At 39.7% G+C, this 19,610-nt stretch overlaps 1 protein-coding gene across 1 annotated transcript in view; it reads left to right on the top strand.

The window, feature by feature from the left end:
• Nucleotides 1–19,610, top strand: part of AMBRA1 (autophagy and beclin 1 regulator 1) — a gene marked incomplete in the record, with an annotated part of 1,868,076 nt that overhangs the window by 58,352 nt on the left and 1,790,114 nt on the right. Inside the window, 1 exon segment of the mRNA XM_044082605.1 lies at nt 14,544–14,783. Coding sequence (XP_043938540.1) covers nt 14,649–14,783 — 135 coding nt within the window.

Here is a 19,610-nt window from a genome sequence, read left to right as displayed (position 1 = left end):
TGGATTGCTCATGGAATCAGATTTTGTTACTCTCATCATGGAATGCAAATCCCAGGAAAAATTAGGACTCCCTCTACCAGAGCTGCTGCTACTTCAGCTACCTTTCTCAGGGGAGTACCTGCCAAAGATATTTTGGAAGCTGCAACTTGGAGTTCAGCGCATACTTTCTCTCTCTAAGCACTATACTCTCCCTCTTTATTCTAAGTCTAGGGCAGGCTTTGCTTCTGCAGTCTTGCAGGGCCTTCTAGCCGCCCTTTCTACTCTATAACCACCACCCTTTATCTCAGCTTTGGGATTCAACCCTACAGTGATTGCTCATTGTGTTTCACTGTTGCAGTCTGGTACAGTTGTGTACACTTACCATAAATGTAGATGTTAGAGTGTCTTCACTGTTGCAGTCTGGGTTACCCACCCTCCTGTCCCCTCATACTTTTATTAGTGTGGTTTCCTACTTCACCCATGTTCTTCGTGTTTCACTGTTGCAGTCATAACTGTAGGGTGATCCTGCCAGCAGGCAGCCCGAGGTCGGCCAGAATCACAAAGTCTGGGTCCGGCGTCGGCTGCACAAGCTAGTACCCTGACATCAGTACGCTCTGGTACATAGCCCTCAGCCGACGCCATCTTCTCCAGTCTTTCTTGCCGTGCGGTGGAAAGCAGCTCGCAAGTCGGTTGGCGATTTTCGATCTACGTATTTGATTGCTGTCGGTCCGAAGTTCTTACTTCTCTTCTCAAAGCTAAGTACCCCGCTGGGGAATCTTTTTCTTGTTCCTCCGATGTCAGAAAAAGTTAATAATTGTATAGCGTGTGGAAAACAGATACCTCAAAGATTTCCACTCTTACTGTCTACCTTGCTTAGGCCCTGACCACGACGTTTCTTGTTGTCGGTCCTGTGCCAGGTTCAATTCTCGCACTATTAAGCGTCGGTACGACTGGGCTTTAAATTATTTTGGCAGACGCTTCAATTATAGAATGTCGTCGGATTCTACCGGAATTCAAAATAAGCACAAAGACAAGGACAGGCCTCCGAGGTCCAAACAGGATTCGTCGCAGCTGGAGCCAGCGTCCGGTTCGGCTGTCGTCAGTGAGGTACTTTTGCAGCCCCTGTCGTCCGCCACTTATGAACCGATGGCCGATACGGACTCCCATGGGAGTCATCAAGGCCTATTGTTTTATCTGCTGCAGGACCTTCGGACGTCGCTCCCTTAGATGGGTCCGGAACCGCTGTGCAGGTACCGGCTTCGGAGGGGGTATTCAGGCGTACTCACATTACCATTTCAAAGACAAAGGCAAAGTCCAAGACTCCAGTTAAACCTAAAGTTTCTGCTCCAGCTACTTCTGAAGCTACTCCCAAGACACAGAAGCAATTGCTAAGGATGGCTGAAGATTTGCTTACAATGGTTAGGGGTTCTTACCCCTCTCCAGAGAAAAGGCCTCGACAGGATGTTCCTTTGGATTTCTCTGACCAGGCTTCTGTATCTTCTGTTTCTTCCTCTGATCAGGAATATTCCTTTCCTCCTTATGAGGATTTGGATGCAGAGGATTCCCTGCCCTCTGCTTCTCCGCCTGAGGATTTCTCTTTTGGGGAGACCTTACATGAGATGAGGGAACATTTTAATTGGGAAGGTCAGGATTATTCTGCTTCCAAGAAGAGGCTTAGGGAATTCCTTCTTCCTCAACGCAGGCCTTTAGCTATTCCTCCTGTTCTTGGTGTTGTGGATGATGCCTTTTCTGAGGCTAATTTGAATCCTGATTCCATGCCCCCTGCTGCTCCTAAGCCTGATAGATTTTACAGGGTCCCTGATTCTCATTTATTCTTATTCAAGAACCCTTCTGCGGATCCTGAAACTATTTCTCAGGGTTCTAAGGCTGCTAAGGTTGCTTCTTCTAAAAATCCTATTCCCTCCGAGAAGGATTCTCGTGCCTTAGACAGGTGGGGTAAAAAGGTATACACTTCTGCTACCCTTGCTATTAGGGCTTTAAATTGCCAGTTTCATATGTTTAAGTATCAGCAATTTCTTTTGTCTGTTGTGAAGCAAAAGCTTGCTACCTTTCCGGCATGTGCAGAGGATAAGGAATTGCAGGATGTATTGCATGCAACTGAACAAGTGAACAAGCATAGTTTGCATTGTGGTTTTGATGCTCTGGAAGATTCTTGCAGGGCCGCAGCCTCTGGTACTGTTATTAGGAGACATGCCTGGCTTCGTGAACAAAGTTTGCCAGAACAGGTTAAGGCTAAACTTTTAGATGCCCCTGTTCAGCATGATGTTTTATTTGGATCCAAGGCTGAAGAGGTTATTAAAAAGATGGAAGAAAAGGCAAAATCTATGCAGACTGTGAAAGATTTCTTACAAGTTCAGCCTCCTAGATTTTCCAGGAATTGGCCCTCCAAAAATTGGTCCTTTCCAACGTCTGACAGGCCTCAAAGGGGAAGATATAGACGCTCCAGAGGTCGTGGTCAAGCTCGGGCCTCTTACAGATCCAGACAATGGACTGCTTCTTCACCTAGAAGGGGAGAAGACAGATCCCAATCTCAAAGGAGGCAGACTCAATGACACTCTTGGTTGGGCTTCAGGACCCCCCCTACCTGGATGCCCCTCTCGGAGGAAAGCTTTCTCTTTTTTACAGAAATTGGACTCTTATTACCCAGGACAAATGGGTATTGGACGTGATTTTAAGAGGCTACAAGTTCCATTTTCATACTCTGCCAAGGGTTATCGGTTGGCCAAATCTGCCAAAACATCAATGGGCAGAGGCCTTAAATCAAGTGGATGCTCTCCTGGCCATGAGAGCCATAGAGCCTGTTCATCTCTCAGAAATGGGAAAAGGCTTTTACTGAAGGCTTTTTCTGGTTCCAAGAAAACAAAACTCATGGAGACCTATTCTGGACCTTTCAGTGTTAAACACCTTTTTGGAAATTCCAAAATTCAAAATGCTTACTCTACAACAACTGCTTCCAGTACTCTCCCAGGACGCTTGGATGGTGACATTGGACCTAAAGGAGGCCTACTTACACATTCCCATCAGGCAGGAACACAGGAAATTCCTCAGATTCAAAGCAGGCTCGAGGCACTTTCAATTCTCTGTACTGCCCTTTGGTTTATCTACTGCGCCCAGGGTTTTTACCAAGTGCCTGGCCCCAGTAGTGGCTTATTGCAGACTTCAGGGGATTCAGATTTACCCCTATTTGGATGACTGCCTTATCCAGGCAGACAGCAAAGACCTTTTACTTCAACATCTGGATTTTGTTCAACGTCTCTTCCTCCTCCTAGGATTTTCAGTGAATGTAAAAAAGTCCCAATTGATTTCTTCTCAACAAATGATATTTTTGGGAGCCCTCCTAAATACAACCTTACAAAGGGCTTTCCTTACTCCAGAAAAACCAATACAGCTGGCTTCAATTTTCGAAACCTTGGCAACCTTAACTCAGCTCACTGCAAGGAAATTCCTGCAGGCACTGGGCTATATGGCTTCATGCATTCTGTTAATTCCAAATGCAAGGCTTCATATGAGAAAGCTTCAATGGTACCTGAAAAGTGTATGGTCACAGCATTACCAAGATCTGGACACTTTGATTCCTCTACCTCAGCCTTCTCAAATCATAACCACGGACGCCTCGGATTATGCTTGGGGAGCACATTTTCTAAACAATTGCCAGCAGGGGACCTGGACAAAGAATCACCTTCACTGGCACATCAATCTGAAGGAAATGTTGGCAGTTCAAAATGCTCTTCTAGCCTTCAAGACCCTTTTGCAACTAGGGCCTCTTCTAATTCGTACAGACAACACCACGGTCATGTGGTACATAAAGAAGCAGGGGGGCTCTCATTCATACCCCCTTTGCAGACTAGCTATGACTTTATGGGACATAGCTCTAAGTCTGAATCTGCATCTTCAGGCTCAATTCATTCCAGGAAAGCAGAATCTCTTAGCAGACAGCCTAAGCAGAAACATTTTGGATCCTCACGAATGGATGCTAGACACCAATTTATTCCACAGAATAACTACAGTTTGGGGGTGTCCCCAGATAGATCTGTTTGCATCCCATCTCAATCATCAGCTGCCTCTCTTTTGCACCAGGTCCTTCCACAAAACAGCTTGGAAAGTGGATGCCTTGTCATTCAGTTGGAGGAACCTTTCGGGATATGCCTTCCCTCCTCTTCCTCTTCTTCCCCGGATATTATTGAAGATAAAACAGGACAAGCCCAAGTTCATCATCTTGGTTGCTCCAAATTGGCCTCGACAGTTTTGGTATCCAACCTTACAACATCTGTGCTTGGAACCTCCTTGGATCCTTCCTCTGTACCCTTCTCTTCTGTCCCAGCATCAGGGTCAGATGCTACACCCTCATCTCAAGACCCTTTGCCTGGCAGCTTGGCTCTTCAAGGAACTTTGATTTCTTCTAAGCTCCCCAAACAAGTTTTGGATGTTCTTCTAGAAGCCAGACGGCATAGCACTAGGAAATCCTATGCCTCTAAATGGAAAAGGTTTTGTATTTGGATGCAGGACCGTGGCTCTAACCCTTTTGTGCCTGATCTCTCGTCTATTTTGCTTTACCTTTCAGACCTTTTGTCTAAAGGCCTTTCCTTTTCTTCCATTAAGATTCAGGCTTCTGCTATATCTGCTCATTTTAATACTGACCCTCCTGTTTTTTCTCATCCATTGGTGAGACAATTCTTGAGAGGAGCTAAGAATTTGAGGCCTCCTAGGACCCCTCCTGTCCCTGCATGGGATCTTAACTATGTTTTGGAAAAACTCACTTTGTCTCCTTTTGAGCCTGCTGCGGCTTCTGATATTAAATTTTTATCCTGGAAGACAGTTCTTTTGTTAGCATTGACTTCTGCCAGAAGGGTTTCAGAGTTGCAAGCTCTTATGGCTGTGGAGCCATACCTAATTTTCCATCTTGACAGAGTATCCTTGAGGACCAATCCTACTTTCATGCCTAAGGTGATTTCGAAAGTTGCTTTAAATCAGAAAATTCACCTTCCTACCTTCTTTCCTAATCCTCAAAATAAAGTGGAAAGGATTTTGCATTCATTGGACGTACACAGGCAGTTACGATTTTACTTGGACAAGACTAGCAGTGGTGGGATTCAAACCCACACCCCCAAAGAGACTTGGTCTTTTAATCCAGCACCTTAGGCCACTTGTCCGCACTACCTTCCCTAGTTGCTTATTTGTGCTTTCATAAGATGAAAACTATTCCTTAATCAAGGCTTTTCCTATATGCACCAACTCTACCAGTTTTGGAACCGCTCTTAGTTGTCTTGTACTCGGACATTTCTTCAAACTTTAAATCTTTTGCAGTTTCAGTTCATCTGAATAGCTGTTTAAAGATTTTCAAGCCTTTTGTTAAATGGATTGATGAACTCCTTCAGTCTTATGTTAATCAGCTCTGAGCATTTGATTTTTCGTCCAAACATTTGGAAGCCATATCTTGCACCAAAGCTAGAGCCTGGAGTTGCTTTTTGCTGAGCAGCTGCAGGCTTCTTCCCAGTCAGTGTTCACATTGCTAGTTGATTCTTTCAGGCTCCGTTTTTTCTTTGCTGGCATCCAGGCAGCATACTTACTAGCCAGCAGCTGTTACCAAGTGTAAGAGTTACTAAATGTTTTCCACACTGCAAGACCTGAAATTAAAACAGCTGGTGTGCAGTCATCTTGGAAGCCCAAAATGTCTCTGCCACCAACCTTAACCAGTTCCTCCTTCCCAGGTTGGGTAATCACTCCCAAGACACCACATGGACAGGGAGATCCCCCAACTTCTGTAACCCTGAAAAAGGTTCAGAACTCATTTGTCTGAAACTGCTGCCAAAGAGGAAAAGTAGAGATTTGGACCCCCCTTGCAGAAAGGACTGCCAGGGTGGAAGGTCTCCCAGACAGACTTGGACAACATTTTGTTTACATGGTTCCTGAACTTTAGAACAAACCTCTCATTTTTCCTCAAGTCTGGCCCACACTTTAAGCTTTTTCCTGTCAAATTTTGAAAGGTTAGAAAATCCTTTATAAGATTTTGGGGGGAAAGTACCAACAGCCAATACCTTGTCAGTAATAGTCTCACTTAAGTACCTTTGACCTGTAAAAGATTTTTACAGCAGAGGAGGCTGCAGACCACATGCCTCATACTTTCAAAAGTGACACACTCCAAAGCACACAACCAGAATAGATAAAGGTTCTGGAAATTCCCTTAACGGCTCTTAATGAGGGACTGAGGAACCTGTTCTCCCACTCACCACTGGCATATTCTAGAAAATTGATGCACAGAAAGAACCCTGTCCCCAATACGGAGAATCAGTAAGTAAAGTCTGAATCGGGAATCAGATGAGAAAGCCCTGTAATGTATCTTCAAAGTTCTTAATCTGGACAGCAATATGAAGTCTCTTCATGAGGTATCCCCCTTTTACTAGAAACCTTATGCATCAATAGCCTGATTTTAACCCCCTGTGCCAGGTGAAAAAAACTGCCAAGTTTAAGTAGACAGTTGTCCAACAGGAAAAAAACAGGACCAGTACTTAATGGCAGCAGCTTGACCAGGGACAGACAACATTCTGGAGAAGAAAGGTGTCTCAGTTCCCTTACCAGGGCAGAAGAGTGGCACACTCTTGTTCACAGAGGGGACCCCAACAGGCAAAATGTAGCTAACTCCTGGTTCATTGGGGCTGTAGGTACTAGAGTGATCCAGGGTAAAGTGAGTGGTTTGCTGAACCAGCTTTGTGCACAGCAGAATCCTTCACCTGCAACAGAGGTTCAACTGAGTCTGACATGGCAGCAAAGGCAGTTCGCTTAAATTTTTGTGGCTGATGGTCCGACAGTGGGACTAGTAGATTGTTCCATGCTAAAGCCAAAAAAAAGTTGCTCTCTCCTAGGGAAGAACAAAGTAAAATGCAAGTCTTTGAAAGGAAAAAGTCATGCTCTAGTTAGTCTTGTGACAGACCATTAAAACAGATTCCTAACTTAACAACTTTCCCAAGCAGGAAGAACACAAAACATTTTTTTCTTCAATAAACTTGCCTGTTCAAAGCAACAGTGCAAGCCAATGGTTATGTTCAGAATCCCACAGAAGGGTACTTTCCAATGGTAGGAAAGGCCTGGACGGCCATTTAGCTCAGTTCAAGCCAACAATATGGGTATGTGGAAAGTGCTTTGAATGTTTGGAAGCTGGCCTGCCATATCCTGGCAAGGATGTAACCTAGAGCCAAGGCTGCATTAGCATTAACTAAATTAATGACCACAACAGGGTGCAGAAGTGGATAAAATGCCACAAGTAAAATCTGAAAAATCCATTCTGGAGCCAATATACTACAACCCAAAAACGAAAGTTTATTGATCATAAATCCACAACGAAAAATAAACAGTCAAGCGCTTTCGTCAAGTGACTTCTTCAGAACAAAACTTCATGGTTACATTTCTTTATATACTCTTAGGTAACTAAGTCAATTAAACGTTAATATTTAAAATGGCAATATTTTAAAATGTGTATAAAAGGGAGAAGACATGGAAATACAGCAATTTAAAAACTGTACAAATACGCAGATAGAAAACAATGCAAATGAAGAAGTATACATAAAAAGAAAAAATATAAATTAAAACAACACTTCATAATTTTATAGCCCTGAACTTTAGTTCAGGTTTAATACTAATACATTCGTTAATACCTGGGATCACTGTGGCATTAAGCTTAAATTGCCACCGGATTTCTGCTCTTAATAATTTTAGTCCAATCGCCCCCTCTGAAGTCCTTATTAACCACTTCTAAAATACCAAATTTAAAGGAATGGGAAGGGTTAATACTGATATGTTTGTATAGTGCATTTTTTCCTTCTTTTTTATGATACTATAGCAATGTTCATAAATCCTTTGATTTAACCTTTTCGGTCTTCCCTATATAAAATTGTTCACAATCCGTACATCTAGCCAAATAAACAACACCTGTTGTTGTACAGGAACCAGGGGAAAAAGTCACTTCAATTTCATAAGGATCCAATTTTACCTTAGGAACTTCAATAATATAACTACAATAGTCACAGGCCCCACATCTAGTTGTCCCTTTCTTTTTACCGTCCTTTACTGGGTGTCTATTTTCCAATATACATTTCAAATTACTATTGACCCTATATATGAACAAGGGTTCAACACCAATAACTGACCATAAATCTTTGTAACCCTTCAACATAGCCCAGTTATTTTTAATAATGTTTAAGATTTATGGTCAGTTATTGGTGTTGAACCCTTGTTCATATATAGGGAAAGGGACAACTAGATGTGGGGCCTGTGACTATTGTAGTTATATTATTGAAGTTCCTAGGGTAAAATTGGGTCCTTATGAAATTGAAGTGACCTTTTCCCCAGGTTTCTGTACAACAACAGGTGTTGTTTATTTGGCTAGATGTAAGGATTGTTGCCAGTTTTATATAGGGAAGACCGAAAGAAGGTTAAATCGAAGGATTTATGAACATTGCTATAGTATCATAAAAAAAGAAGAAAAAAATGCACTATATAAACATATTAGTATTAACCCTTCCCATTCCTTTAAATTTCGTATTTTAGAAGTGGTTAATAAGGACTTCAGAGGGGGCAATAGGACTAACAAATTATTAAGAGCAGAAACCCGGTGGCAATTTAAGCTTAATGCCACAGTGATCCCCATGTATTAAGGAATGTATTAGTATTAAACCTGAACTAAAGTTCAGGGCTACAAAATTATGAAATGTTTTCATTTATATTTTTTCTTTTTATGTATACTTCTTCATTTGCATTAATGTTTTCTGTTTGCGTATTTGTACAGTTTTTAAATTGCTGTATTTACATGTCTTCTCCCTTTTATTCACATTTTAAAATATTGCCATTTTAAATATTAATGTTTAATTGAATTGGTTATCTAAGGGTATATAAGGAAATGTAAACATGAAGTTTTGTTCTGAAGAAGTCACTTGACTGTTTATTTTTCCTTGTGGATTTATGATCAATAAACTTTAGTTTTTGGGTTGTAGTATATCGGCTCCAGAGTGGATTTTTCAGAATTAACTAAATTAATACTATTTTACCCACATACATGGCTCACGAGCACAAAAGGGTGCAGATGTCATCTTGGTACGTCAGACTTCCATGAAAGTAGACAGCTACATAACTAGCATTTATAGGAACACCGATTGCCTACGCCATAGCAAAAAGAGCATTCAACCCATGTTGGTATAAGGCACTGTTTACTGTTAATGGACCTACCATCTAAAGCCAGAGGAATTTCACTCTGGGGCAAAACGGTTAGCTGTGCAGGGGATCCAACTACTGAGTTTGGAGTCTCAATGGGTAGGGTATAGAAAATTACCCTATGGCAACTACATGGTATTTTGGCATTTGAGAAGAATGGACAAGCTAACCACCAGCCCTCCCAGCCAAAAGAGCTGCAGCATAACTTACAATAGTCTCAAAACAAAAAAGAACGGCAGTTTCAAAAAAAGTCTCGGATATCGGTACACCAGCCATTTATTTATTTGTTGTATTTATTTCCAGTTTGATGACCGGGGAGGTCCACTGGGCGCAAAGAGTCCGTTTTCAGTGGAGACCCGGGGAGAAAAGCTCCAATAATACATAGTACAAGCTCCATAATATGAAGTACAATACATAGTGGAAACAAACAAACTAAGCAAATTTTACATATAAAATAGCAAAAACTAAACAAAAGTTAAACAGCAGCTTGGAGAAGGATGTAAAGCATATTTACATGTTTAGTGGTCGAGAACGGTAGTTTGTTTGTTTGTGTCTTTCGTCTTTTCCCGGTTAGGGGTCGCCACAGCGGAACTCGGGTCCGCTAATGATTGGTAGTTGATTTTTACGTGCCGAGTTACCAGCCCTGAAGCACAACCTTCAACGAAGGCACGCCCATTCACGCATGCCTCCACGCAGAAGACGCTCTGAAAATCGAACCGGACAGCATCTTACTGTGAGGCGACAACGCTACCGCAGCACCACCACTGCGGGTGGCTGAGAACAGTAGTACAAGGTGAGGTTTAAATAATTTGAGAATGATATAGAAGTAACATTAGCATGGATGAGTTTTTTATGCATGAATATTAGCATGAATTAATACAGAGGTTTAAATCCTCAGTGGTATAGAGGTAGCATTAGCATGAAGGAAGTACATAGGGTTAATCAATAGTGTGTAAGGAAGAACAAACTTTGTGATATAAAGTATTTATGTATTAAGCAGGTTAGGTAGGTGGAGTGTAATTGCATTCCATTTAAAAGAAAAACATTTTCTGTGCTTTAAAAAGCATTTGAGTAGTAGCAAATGCTAACTGTACTGGACAATGAAAGCAGCCTTGTGGACAGTCTGACTAAGGTTTTCTGCCCTTAGACATGCAGATCAGAACTAAGATGAAATTAATTTAATGGATGCTAGGAAAATCTGAAAAAGCAAGCCGTATACAAGAGCCACGACAGAAACCAGCACTCTTCTGAAAGATGTTCTAGCACCGGACAAGTTTAACATTTCTGCTACAAACTTTTCGTTCACAGCTCAAGTTCAATTCATAACACAATATGTAGACAGTCCGCATTCTTCCCTGTCTGCAGGTGCAGTTTCCTCCCAACAGAATACAATTACTGGATAGCTATTCATGTGGCCCAGTTTAGTGACAGAACCACTTAGCTTGTGTAAATTGTAATTACAAGTAAGCAGCTTCTATTTTTGAACAAAGTAGTTTTAATTAGCTTGCAGAACTCATCAGGAATTGCCAAAATCCAGTTTCTGCAATGTAGAAACACTAATCCATAAATTTAAATAAATGCATCTTTAATAGGCTTCACAAGGCCAACAGTCAATATAAAAGTATCAGACCACATTCAAAATACACAGTCAATATGGAATGTGTAGTTAAAGCATACATTCTTAAGTGGCTTTACTGGATCATTTTACAAAACAAATGATGTAGACTTCGACAGTTCTTTACAAGTTCTGTAAAGTTACCCAGGGATGTTTATCCTAATGCATGTTCCCAAGCTCTCAGTAATGTACCAGGTTAAAGGAAAAAACTGAAAAATAAAAAGCTGTGGGCGAGTGAAGGGAACTTTTTTGTTGAAGGATCACTAAAGCACCTGATTCTCTTACAGTGTGGTATAGTAGGCAGTGTTCACCCAAATTCCACAGTTCTTAACACTAAAGCGCAGTTTGTGAACAGATTTGGAAACTGAAATCAGAACAGGAAGCATATCCAGTGAAGGGATTGATTTGGAGATTCCTCATTAACTCCCAAAAGTCAATGGCCATTGGAACTATCTTGAAACAAAATGTTTATTCACGTGCAGCTGAGAAAGAGAAGTAGATAGATTAGAAGCAAACCGCACATGCAGCACTCAAAACATGGTCTATTTAAAGTGTTCTGTGCCAAACTCCAGTTTTTACAAATTCTGGAACTTCCAATTGCTACATTACATTTCACAACCAGACAACTATGTATTCGAGTCACACAATTCGAGACATTGCGTCTTTTACTCAATGCATAATGCATCTATTTAAACTACAGACTGACAGAGCTAAAAGTCCTTAGGATGCCTGTAGAGCTAGATGCCCCTTCAAAGTTCTTTGAATGCCCTTTTGCCCAAAAAGCAAAATCAATTCACAATACTTTTACCTGTCAGACCAAGATTCCATTCAAAAAGAGACTGGAATATTTCTCCAAGTTCCTCCACATACTTTTACACAGGAGATAAGAGTTTGATACACCCAGTCTAGAAATTCTTCAGTTAATTGCCTAGAAGATAGAATTTTGATAACTTTTTATGTGCCTTTTTTTCTGAGGATGTCCAGTAGGTACTAAAGGAGGAGAGACAACGTGCTACTAAAAAATCATATATGTGGAAGTGGGAAAGTTTTTCTTCTTTTTTTTTTTTCTTCTTCCGTTTGGTGCCAGTCAAAGAACTTGGATCCTTTTCAGGCCTGATTGCCTCTGCCGCTGGTTCTTGATTGTTTGTATGACCATTCTCCAGGCATTTCTGGAGTCTTAGCTTATTGGCCTCTTTCCTTGTGTTTTTCTTTCCTAAGCTGTGGCATAGTCTACGAGTATAGTTTAGACTACTAAAACAGTGATCTATGTTTGAAAATAGTACAGATGTGTAAGTGAAACTTAACGTAACAGTATATGTTCTAATAGATCACTGTTGCAGTAGCCTCCCCCACCCATCCCCCCCATTCTTTCTTTCTTCTGATGTTGCCAGAAAGTGGATTTGTCCCTCTTTTTTTTTTTTTTTTTGTATGTTATTACTATTGGTTTGTTTCCTAGCTTTGTTCTTAAGGGCTGTTGCCTCCCTCCTGTACAAAAAAAAAATGCTCTGAAGCTTTTTATGCTCCATTTGCCTTTTTTTCAAGCTCCGCTTGAGATTCTTCTGGTTGGAGCAAGAGGTAGGTGACTGTAGCTTTGGGAAGCTAGCTGGCTACATTAGTGTAGGACCCATGTAGCTTAGGCTACTGTAACAGTGATCTACTTATAGGTTTGTAGGTTTATACTAGTCTAATCACCACTAATGTGTTTACAAGCCTAGCCATGCAATGACGTTTTGTCCCAGAATTCCGTGGATGCCTATATGGTGAATTATGTTAGTAAAGAGGTGGCTACATGTTATGGGGGGTATTGTAGCTAGGGATTAATTTACTTATTGTCAACCTCTGCCCATCAGAGACATGGGGGCCAGATGGAGTGAATTTGATTTCCCATCCAGTGATCAAGGTTAATTTTTAAATAGGGTTAAGGATGAACTGGTTCACATTGATAAGGAGCTTATTCCATAGCGTGGAGATTCTTAGACACATTGGGCCCTCCTAGCAGGTTCTATTTTATGTCTCGGGCCAAGTTCAGGTCCTTGGATCTAGTGTTCCTGGTGCTAGTTGTCCTGTAGATGTGCAAGAGATCACTCGGACCTTGATGTGAGGATGCCTTATATGCTAGACATTGCTTCTCCATAACCTGCATTTACTGTACTGTTACTGCTGTGGTAAGTTTCTAGACACAACTGTATTCCACCTGCTTGCACGAGTATACCCCCCCCCCACATTACATCTAGGATTGATGATGGAAGTAAGTATGGAATTTATAAGGAAGGGTATACATTTGTGAAGAGTGGACAGCTCTGCAATGGACTCCCTACTTCATACTGTGGCAGATTATTGGGATTTGATAACTAACCACATAGCAGTAAACACTGCACTTGGGAAGTTGCTTTAAGCAGAACTTTTGAGAGTGTATGAATTTGTATAGATAATCCAGAGGGCCCTTGTTGGGGAATTTTACAGCTAAGGTTGGTTTTGGAGATGAACATTGGTTAAAATTTAGGATTATATAAATAATGCTTGCTAGAATTAGTATTACAATTAGTGCTGCTGTACTCCAATAGAGATTTTAACAAAATCTAGCAGTAATAGTGATAAATAGCAGGTTTTACTTAAATTAAGTCCAAACAGCAAACACGTTTTTGCACGATGCCAGGGCACTTCTGTGGGCTAGGATTGTAAACGCTCCCAGGGCCATTAGCCTAGTACATACCTATGATGCTAAAAGTGGAAAAGCACAGTTAAATTTGTATGAAGGCTTCTTTTCCAAGAATGAGGCAGGATTTGTTAAAACCGAGTGGTGCTTCAACCGCTTTTAAGCAAATAGGAAATCAGTTATGTGTATAATCTAATTGGCTTTTAAAAGATAGAGGGGGAGCTATCTAGCACTTTTTCTGGATACTTCACTGTGCTGTGCCAGAAGGGGGGAAAAAGTAACTAGAAACAGAAAGATGCTGGATATTGTGTTGAAAATAATTGCTTTTTTCCGTGTTTATTCGTGTTAGCGGCTTAGCTTCGAACAAGAAGGAAAGAGTAAAACTGTCTTCTGGAAACTGGTTTTAGTGTTAACTAATCAGCACGTCATCTGCATACTGTTTCTTATAGCTAAAATATGCCATGCCAAGAAGTAGAATAGTAATAACATCTGTTATGTGGGTAAGCTCGCTGAACACAATACCTTTTGTAAGGGTGACCTAGAAGCAATGTTCGGTAAAGTGACTTGCTCAGTAACAGAGTAGGCAGTTAGAGGCACTGAGTATTGAACCCTGAATTGCTACAGGGTGTATGTCTATGAACACAGTCTTAAACTCTGTTCTGAACTTGCAGACATGCATTGACTCCCAAATGAAGACCATTTTACTCCTCTGTCTCTCTCAGTATTTTTGTCTGTCAAATATAAAAAAAAAAAAATCTTCTATATGGTGTCTCTCAAACCACTTTGATTGCTCCATTATCTGAGTATAGTAATATTCTGTTTTCAAATTACTGTGCATTTAGTTTTTATTTATTGATTGGATTGCCTGAAGTTTAATTATTGTCTACATTGCTGTTTTTATGTGCTGTTTCACTCTTCATGACCTTGTTATTCTGGGCTTCTGGCAGTACCTTCATTGATTGTATTTGGTCGCCATGTATCTAAATGATGAAAAAGCACAGTAAGTGATGAAATCTCTATAAACTGTTCATATTGTAAGATTGTGTCTCTCTGTCCATGTTTAACATTTAGGATACAAAGAAGAGAACCTGAATGGACCACTCCTAGCATTTCTTTAATAAGTCTGTGCCAGTTTCCTGGGGTCTCTAGCCCCTGTGGTGGTGTCGGTCAAACGCTATGAGAGCCATCCCCCAGAAGAATGCGGTGCAAATCTTATCTGGGCGCGAACGAGGGACACCAACATTTGGAGCCCAGAGGGTCCTACAGGATCTGGTGGAGGATAAAACCAGATGGATGAAATGGGAAGGACAGGTGAGGAAGTTCTTATGGATCGTTGAGTGAAACTTCAAGTTTAGGTTTCTGTACTTGAATGTAATAAGGTACACTTTTTTTCTTAAAGCTGAGCGACTTTAAACAGAATAGTACAGACTGCACAATTTGTTTTCTGTAGAAAAGCTTAAAAAAATAAGGATGCTCAGGGTATAACAACTTCTCAAACCTAGCCATTCTAGAAACGTAGTCTCTGTATTTTTGTGTTATATTTTTTTTATTTATTTATCATTTGTTAACTGGGAAAGTCTAACTTGGAATGGAGCCAGTTTTCCTGGAGGCCTGGGGAGAAACGCTCCAGGCACATGTCTTGATAATGTGGGAGGAAACCAGCACACCCATAGGAAACCCACATGAATGCAGGGAGGACCTGTAGATTCCACACACAAGGTACCCCAACTGAGAATTGAACCAGAGAACCTCTTGCTGTGATGTGACAACACTACCGCTACACCAATGCGCCATCATATATGTATTTCACACAGACTTTACAGTGACAGAGGAGAAAAGAGATCTACAAGAAGTGGTAAACTTTGCTCAGTAAGCTTTTTACCATTTGTGGTAGATTGGACAGCTAGGTATATGTCCGTAGTATGAGTATTTTGCTCATTTCTGCGTTGGTATGGTGTCTGATAATGATGAATTAGTCCCTGGCAGGGCTGTGTGTTTTTTGTAGTATGAATGCAAATCAACTTCGGTCATGTTAGTTGTACTTGTCCAGTCGTTAATGCATTTGGCCATATAGAAAGTTTGATATGTACCTTGTATTTGTTCGAACCAAATAACACTAATGGAGGGTTGCATAGTTTTAACAAGAGCAAGATACTTTAGCTGAAACTAGGGGTGGGGAATTGACCTGTTTTATAACTAGTATTCCAAACAGAGTCCAAAATACTTCAGGCCTGCCTAACTCCCTTAGTGACACTCTACCAGTTCAGGCATGTTTAACTTCAAGGATTCTGAACAGCCATTAGCTGACTCTGAAGGGATGTAGTGATTTAAGATTAATTTTAGACAGTTCAAATGTTTACTTGGCAATTTGCCCTGCAGTAGCTTTACAAAAGTTTTGGCTCTGACGACAATAGGGTGGACTATAAATGCCTGTAACATGCAAAAGAGTTAAAGGTGTGTATTGTCCAAGAATCACCTTTCTGTAAAAGCCCTGTTAAGTTTTAAAAAAAAAAGACATGGTGCCTATGGAAAATAAGCAGTAAGTTCTTTCAGCATTAAATTGTTTTTTTTTGCTTTAAATGTAAATTGAAGTTAAAGGAACCAAATCCACATAGTTTGAAATAAGCAAAACATAATGGGTTCATAGGAGGTTACTAGGCTAGTGGCCTTGGAGCCTTTACAAGCCTAGCCATGATAATCCCAAGTGTCCCCGTTTGTTCTTTTTTGGGTAGTTTGCAGAACAAATTTATTAACCGAGTGGGTCTGTAATCAACACCGGCTACCCCTGTCCATTAGGGACATGGGTGCCACCTCCTGGGGTAAATTTGACATCTCACTACATTTGAATATAATTGGATCAACACATCAACCAATGAAATAAAAAGATTAATTAAGTACTTAATGATAATTGTAAAAAAGTAATAAAGTGCCATTTACAGTGCCAAAGTGTAACTATAAAACCTATTTACTGGATAAACAAGCCATATACACTGTCAATTCTAGCAAATGCTTATCTGAATCTCATTCAAAGTTAAAATTGAGAGTTAAAACCTCATTCATTAAAATTGTAAATTAAAAATTAAAAAACCTTCCTTTAAGTTACAAGCTGTTAAGTAAACAATAACTACACTCTACTGGTCAGAATTGATATTGCAACTTCCAATGTTTAAAAGGAATAAGCAGAAAAAATACATGTATAATGTGATTTAAAAACTTTTCTTAAAAATACTTCTAAAATTAACATATCATAGTTTAGCTGCCCTTAATTTTAAAACAGGTGCTAAGGACACCATGTCATTAATCCCTGGATATTTATTTGATTCCAGGGTAATCCCAAAAATAATTCCCTGTACTCCAGTAATGTTTCACATTCCCCTCTCGGGTCAGTGGGTACCACTTCTACAAAAATTCAAAACTAGAACCTTTACAGGTTAATGTGTGTTTGTACAGGGAATTATTGCATGATGTTCTGATATCATATACATGTTCGTAAATCCTTTGTTTAATTCTCCTTTGCTTTTACCCACATAAAAAGCATTACAGTTTTACACAAGGCGATATAAATAATCCCTTTTGTGTTACAATTAACAAAGGATTCACATAGTAAAGTTTTATTCCTTGCTACTAAATGGCAGCTGTTTCCTACTTTTAAATATGAACAATACCTACAGGCACCACATTTAAAACCCAACTTTTTTCTTCTTTTTATCAGTGTTTCCTTTACAACCAGTCTCTATAATACCTTTTATATTGTTACCTTTCTTATAAATAAATTTAATTTCATGTTCAAAAATGTGACCTAGGTCCGATACTTGGGAAAAGTTGTCCCATTCCTTTTCAAATATTTTCTTCACTATACTAGATTGACAGGTGGTGATGAGACCTGAAACAAACCCATCGTTTAGGTCACCATCCGGGTGTGTTCCGCCAACACTTCTGACTTACCAAGTATAGGTGCAAATCTAGTTTTCTCCCATCAGGACTTCATTCTTAATGTCCTCAAATAATGTGTGGGTATCCTCTTTGTGTAAACATCTTATACAAGTTTTCACATTCTCTCCTAAAAGTTTCATCATCTGAGGTCATTCTACATATTAGGACTAGTTGCCCTTTCAACACACTTTTTCTGGTGAAACGGGTGGGAACTGGAGAAATGCAAGTAAGTATTTGAAAATGTTTCCTTTCTATGTACCTTTGAAACAAATAGATCATTTGCTTTGGTAATGTTAACATCCAGGTAACATAACACACGGTGTCAAAATTCATTGTAAACTGGAGAAAGTGTGTGGTCTCATTGATGTATTCAACAAATATATCAAAATCATCCTTTGTACCTTTCCAGAAGAAACACAAATCGTCAAGGAATCTACAATACAAGGTCCACTTGTCAAGAAACCTAGGAATCAAAATGTATTTGTTCTCCCAGTATGCCATAATAATGTTTGCATATGTAGGTGCACAATGAGACCAGCCACCCTGCCTGAAATATTCACCTTCAAAGAATAGAAAATTGTACTTTAAAACAACTTCCATAAGAACTAAAATAGTGGTAAATTCATTTTGGGAAATACTCTTTAAAGGTAACAACATCTCTTCAAACCACTTTAAGCCAGTTTCATGTGGGATACTAGTAAATAGATCTACAACGTCCAATGTGGCAAATCCTGTTGTATCCATATACATGGAGGGGTCTATTTTCTAAGAAAATCCCATGAGTCTTTTAAAATGTTCTTGTTCTCATTTACCAAGTGTTTAATTTTCACATTGATGTATTTAGCAAGGGTGCAGTTATAGATCCTTCAGAGAGACAATAGCTCTAAGAGGTGGGTCGTTTAGATCTTTGTGCACCTTCGGGATCCCAAAGATGCAGGGTATTTTAGGTTTTGATACTGTCAGAAAATTAAAGGTTTTTGGTCAATAGATCCCTCTAGTAGTAGGTCCTGCAATATTCCCTTATCCTACTATATGCTATGTGTATTTCATTCAAAGAGGTCCTACTATATTTGTCTGTGTTATTCAAAATATTTAACATTTTCCTTCATACACAAAGCGATCCATGAAAGCCCCCACCTTTGTCAGGTTTCATAACCCTGATAGATCTATCCTTGCTCACAGTTTCCAAAATTTTCTCTTCATTGTCAGATAAATTAGGACGGACGTAATGCTGTGATAAAGACTTCCTCAATTCATGTTCAACTTTTAATTCAAAGTTTCTTAACTGGGGGTGTAAAGGGGGTTAAATGTACTCTTCGTCTTAGTTCATCACTTGTGCCTGTAGTACTGTTACCCTTAAAAAATATTTCCAAGTTTTTCTTTCTGGTAAAGAGTTTTATATCCACTAGTAGTTTGAACAAATTAGTCCTGCGTTGTGGTATAAACCCAAAACCTTTTGAAAAAACTTCAAAATGTGTGGTAGTGAGTGTGGTATTTGAGTAATTAAATATATTGAAATCATTGTATGTCCATTTTTTACCTTCATTCACAATCCCTAGTAGTGGTTCCACTGTTCGTGCCTCCAAGATGGGTGCCCCCCCCTCCGTGTGTAGTTTTTTGAATTGTAATCTACAGGGTCCTTCTGCATCAGTCTCTCAGATCTCGTGGGGAAACTCTTCTACATCAATGTCATCATCTATATGTGTAGGACTGCTTGGTAATACATCTTGCTCATTTTCATTTTGCAAATCTAAATTAACCCTCTTATTCCAAAACTTAGGTTTAGGGTATTGTAGCTTATTTTTATATTCATACATGTCTCTCTCAATTTTACCAAATTTCCTATTCTGTACTTCTATACAATGAGATTCAATGTCTTTAAGTCTTTAAGTCTATTACTTTTTTACAATTATCATTAAGTACTTAATTAATCTTTTTATTTCATTGGTTGATGTGTTGATCCAATTATATTCAAATGTATTTAAACAACTGACAAGTGTCTTTATGTGTTTGTATTATCTGAAGAAGGCTTGCGTTTGATGTGATTTTACACAGCGTATTGTATTGTGTCTACTGAGTTTGGCAGGAGCCCTATTAAACCTCTACTTTTATTTTGAGCCTTATCGTTGTGGAACTGGTGCTTTTTGTTTGTTTACTTGTGAAGCCGGCACCTTCCTTTTGATAAGTAAATTTGACATCTCCCGA

This window comes from Protopterus annectens, chromosome 9.part0 (assembly GCF_019279795.1).
Source record: "Protopterus annectens isolate FY-2018-M chromosome 9.part0, PAN1.0, whole genome shotgun sequence".
NCBI lineage: Eukaryota > Metazoa > Chordata > Ceratodontiformes > Protopteridae > Protopterus > Protopterus annectens.
This window is presented reverse-complemented; position numbering and strand designations above follow the sequence as displayed.